This window comes from Pyricularia pennisetigena, assembly GCF_004337985.1.
Source record: "Pyricularia pennisetigena strain Br36 chromosome Unknown Pyricularia_pennisetigena_Br36_Scf_105, whole genome shotgun sequence".
Taxonomy (NCBI): domain Eukaryota; kingdom Fungi; phylum Ascomycota; class Sordariomycetes; order Magnaporthales; family Pyriculariaceae; genus Pyricularia; species Pyricularia pennisetigena.
In genome coordinates, this window is record NW_021941016.1 from 1 (window position 1) to 1,185 (window position 1,185).

The window sequence follows — 1,185 nt, forward strand, 5'->3', positions numbered from 1 at the left end:
TTTTTTTTTTTTTTTTTTTTTTTTTTTTTTTTTTTTTTTTTTTGTCTCTCTTCGAAGTAAGTGGCCCTAGGGTGCTGTCAACAGCTGCTTACACGGATATCTACTACAGTTGATTGAATGTGCCAGTGGGCCACACAAGGTTTGGGACTCAGAGGTCCCGCGTTGGCTGTTCAAGTCCAGTATATTCATTCAGGGGTTGGTCGCTGCGAATACTGAGCGGAACTATGTCGAATTGCATCACGACACTCCAAGCCTTGATGGCCAAAACCAATAACATTCGACGCTGTCAATTGCACCAAAGTTGTAGAGACCAAAATACATTCATCTACTCTTCACAAACAAATATGAAAACCAACTAATTTGTTTCAAGGCTGGTCGCCCTCCTGGACGAGCTCCTCGTCGCTATAGTCCTTCTCAGCCAGGGCGCCCTTGCCCGGCTTGGGCCTGGGCTCGTCGATGATGTTGCTGGTGTCGATGGCGTCCTTGTCATCACGCTCTGTTCAGGTTGAAAGAAGTCAGTTGTGTTTTTTCTCTCTCTTCGTTGGTTCAAATAAAGGAGAGAGAAGAAAAAAAAGCGAGATTTAACACAAAGCCCATTAAACCAAAATGGAGAGGGGCATACCAAGAGTAGCATCGGAATCCTCCTGTCCTGGCCTGATGGACGACTCGACCTCCTGGGCGTCGCCGACGACGGGCACCGGGTCGCTGGGCCTGCTCATGTACGAGTTGTCCGAGACGTCGCCGGAGGGGACGCTGTCTTTGCTTGGGGCCATGATTGCGGTTTTTTTTGTTTTGGTTTGTTTTTTGTGGATAGGTTGGTGTTTTATCACGGGAGAGTTGAGATGGGCTAGTGGGAGATGGTTTGCTGAACTACAAGTTGGATCTGAGAGACGAGAAATCAACGTTTTATACAAAAAAAGACATTCGGAGGAATTTGATCGTCAACGATAAAAAAGCCTCTTACGACTTCAACGAGATGCGCTACCGCACCATGCCCAACCTCTCCACCTCCCTGCCGTGTGTCGACAGGAGCCCGCGCCAGACAGACAGAACAAATCTCGGCATCATTGCGATGCTAGATTGTAGGTGTCATTTCGTATCTCCCAGAATCGACAATACAATTGTCGCGGTTCAAGTCATGACGTACTGGATCGGGCTTTTAACCACCCCAGGGAGGTAGAGTAG

At 47.8% G+C, this 1,185-nt stretch overlaps 1 protein-coding gene across 1 annotated transcript; it reads right to left on the minus strand.

The window, feature by feature from the left end:
* Positions 1 to 365: 365 nt before the first annotated feature.
* PpBr36_11502 (uncharacterized protein) lies at positions 366 to 773 on the minus strand (the record flags this gene model as incomplete). Its single annotated transcript, XM_029898602.1, has 2 exons — positions 366 to 496; positions 623 to 773. The coding sequence occupies 2 exons, from the start codon at positions 771 to 773 to the stop codon at positions 366 to 368; spliced, it is 282 nt and encodes a 93-aa protein (XP_029743056.1).
* Between the last annotated feature and the right edge of the window lie 412 nt (positions 774 to 1,185).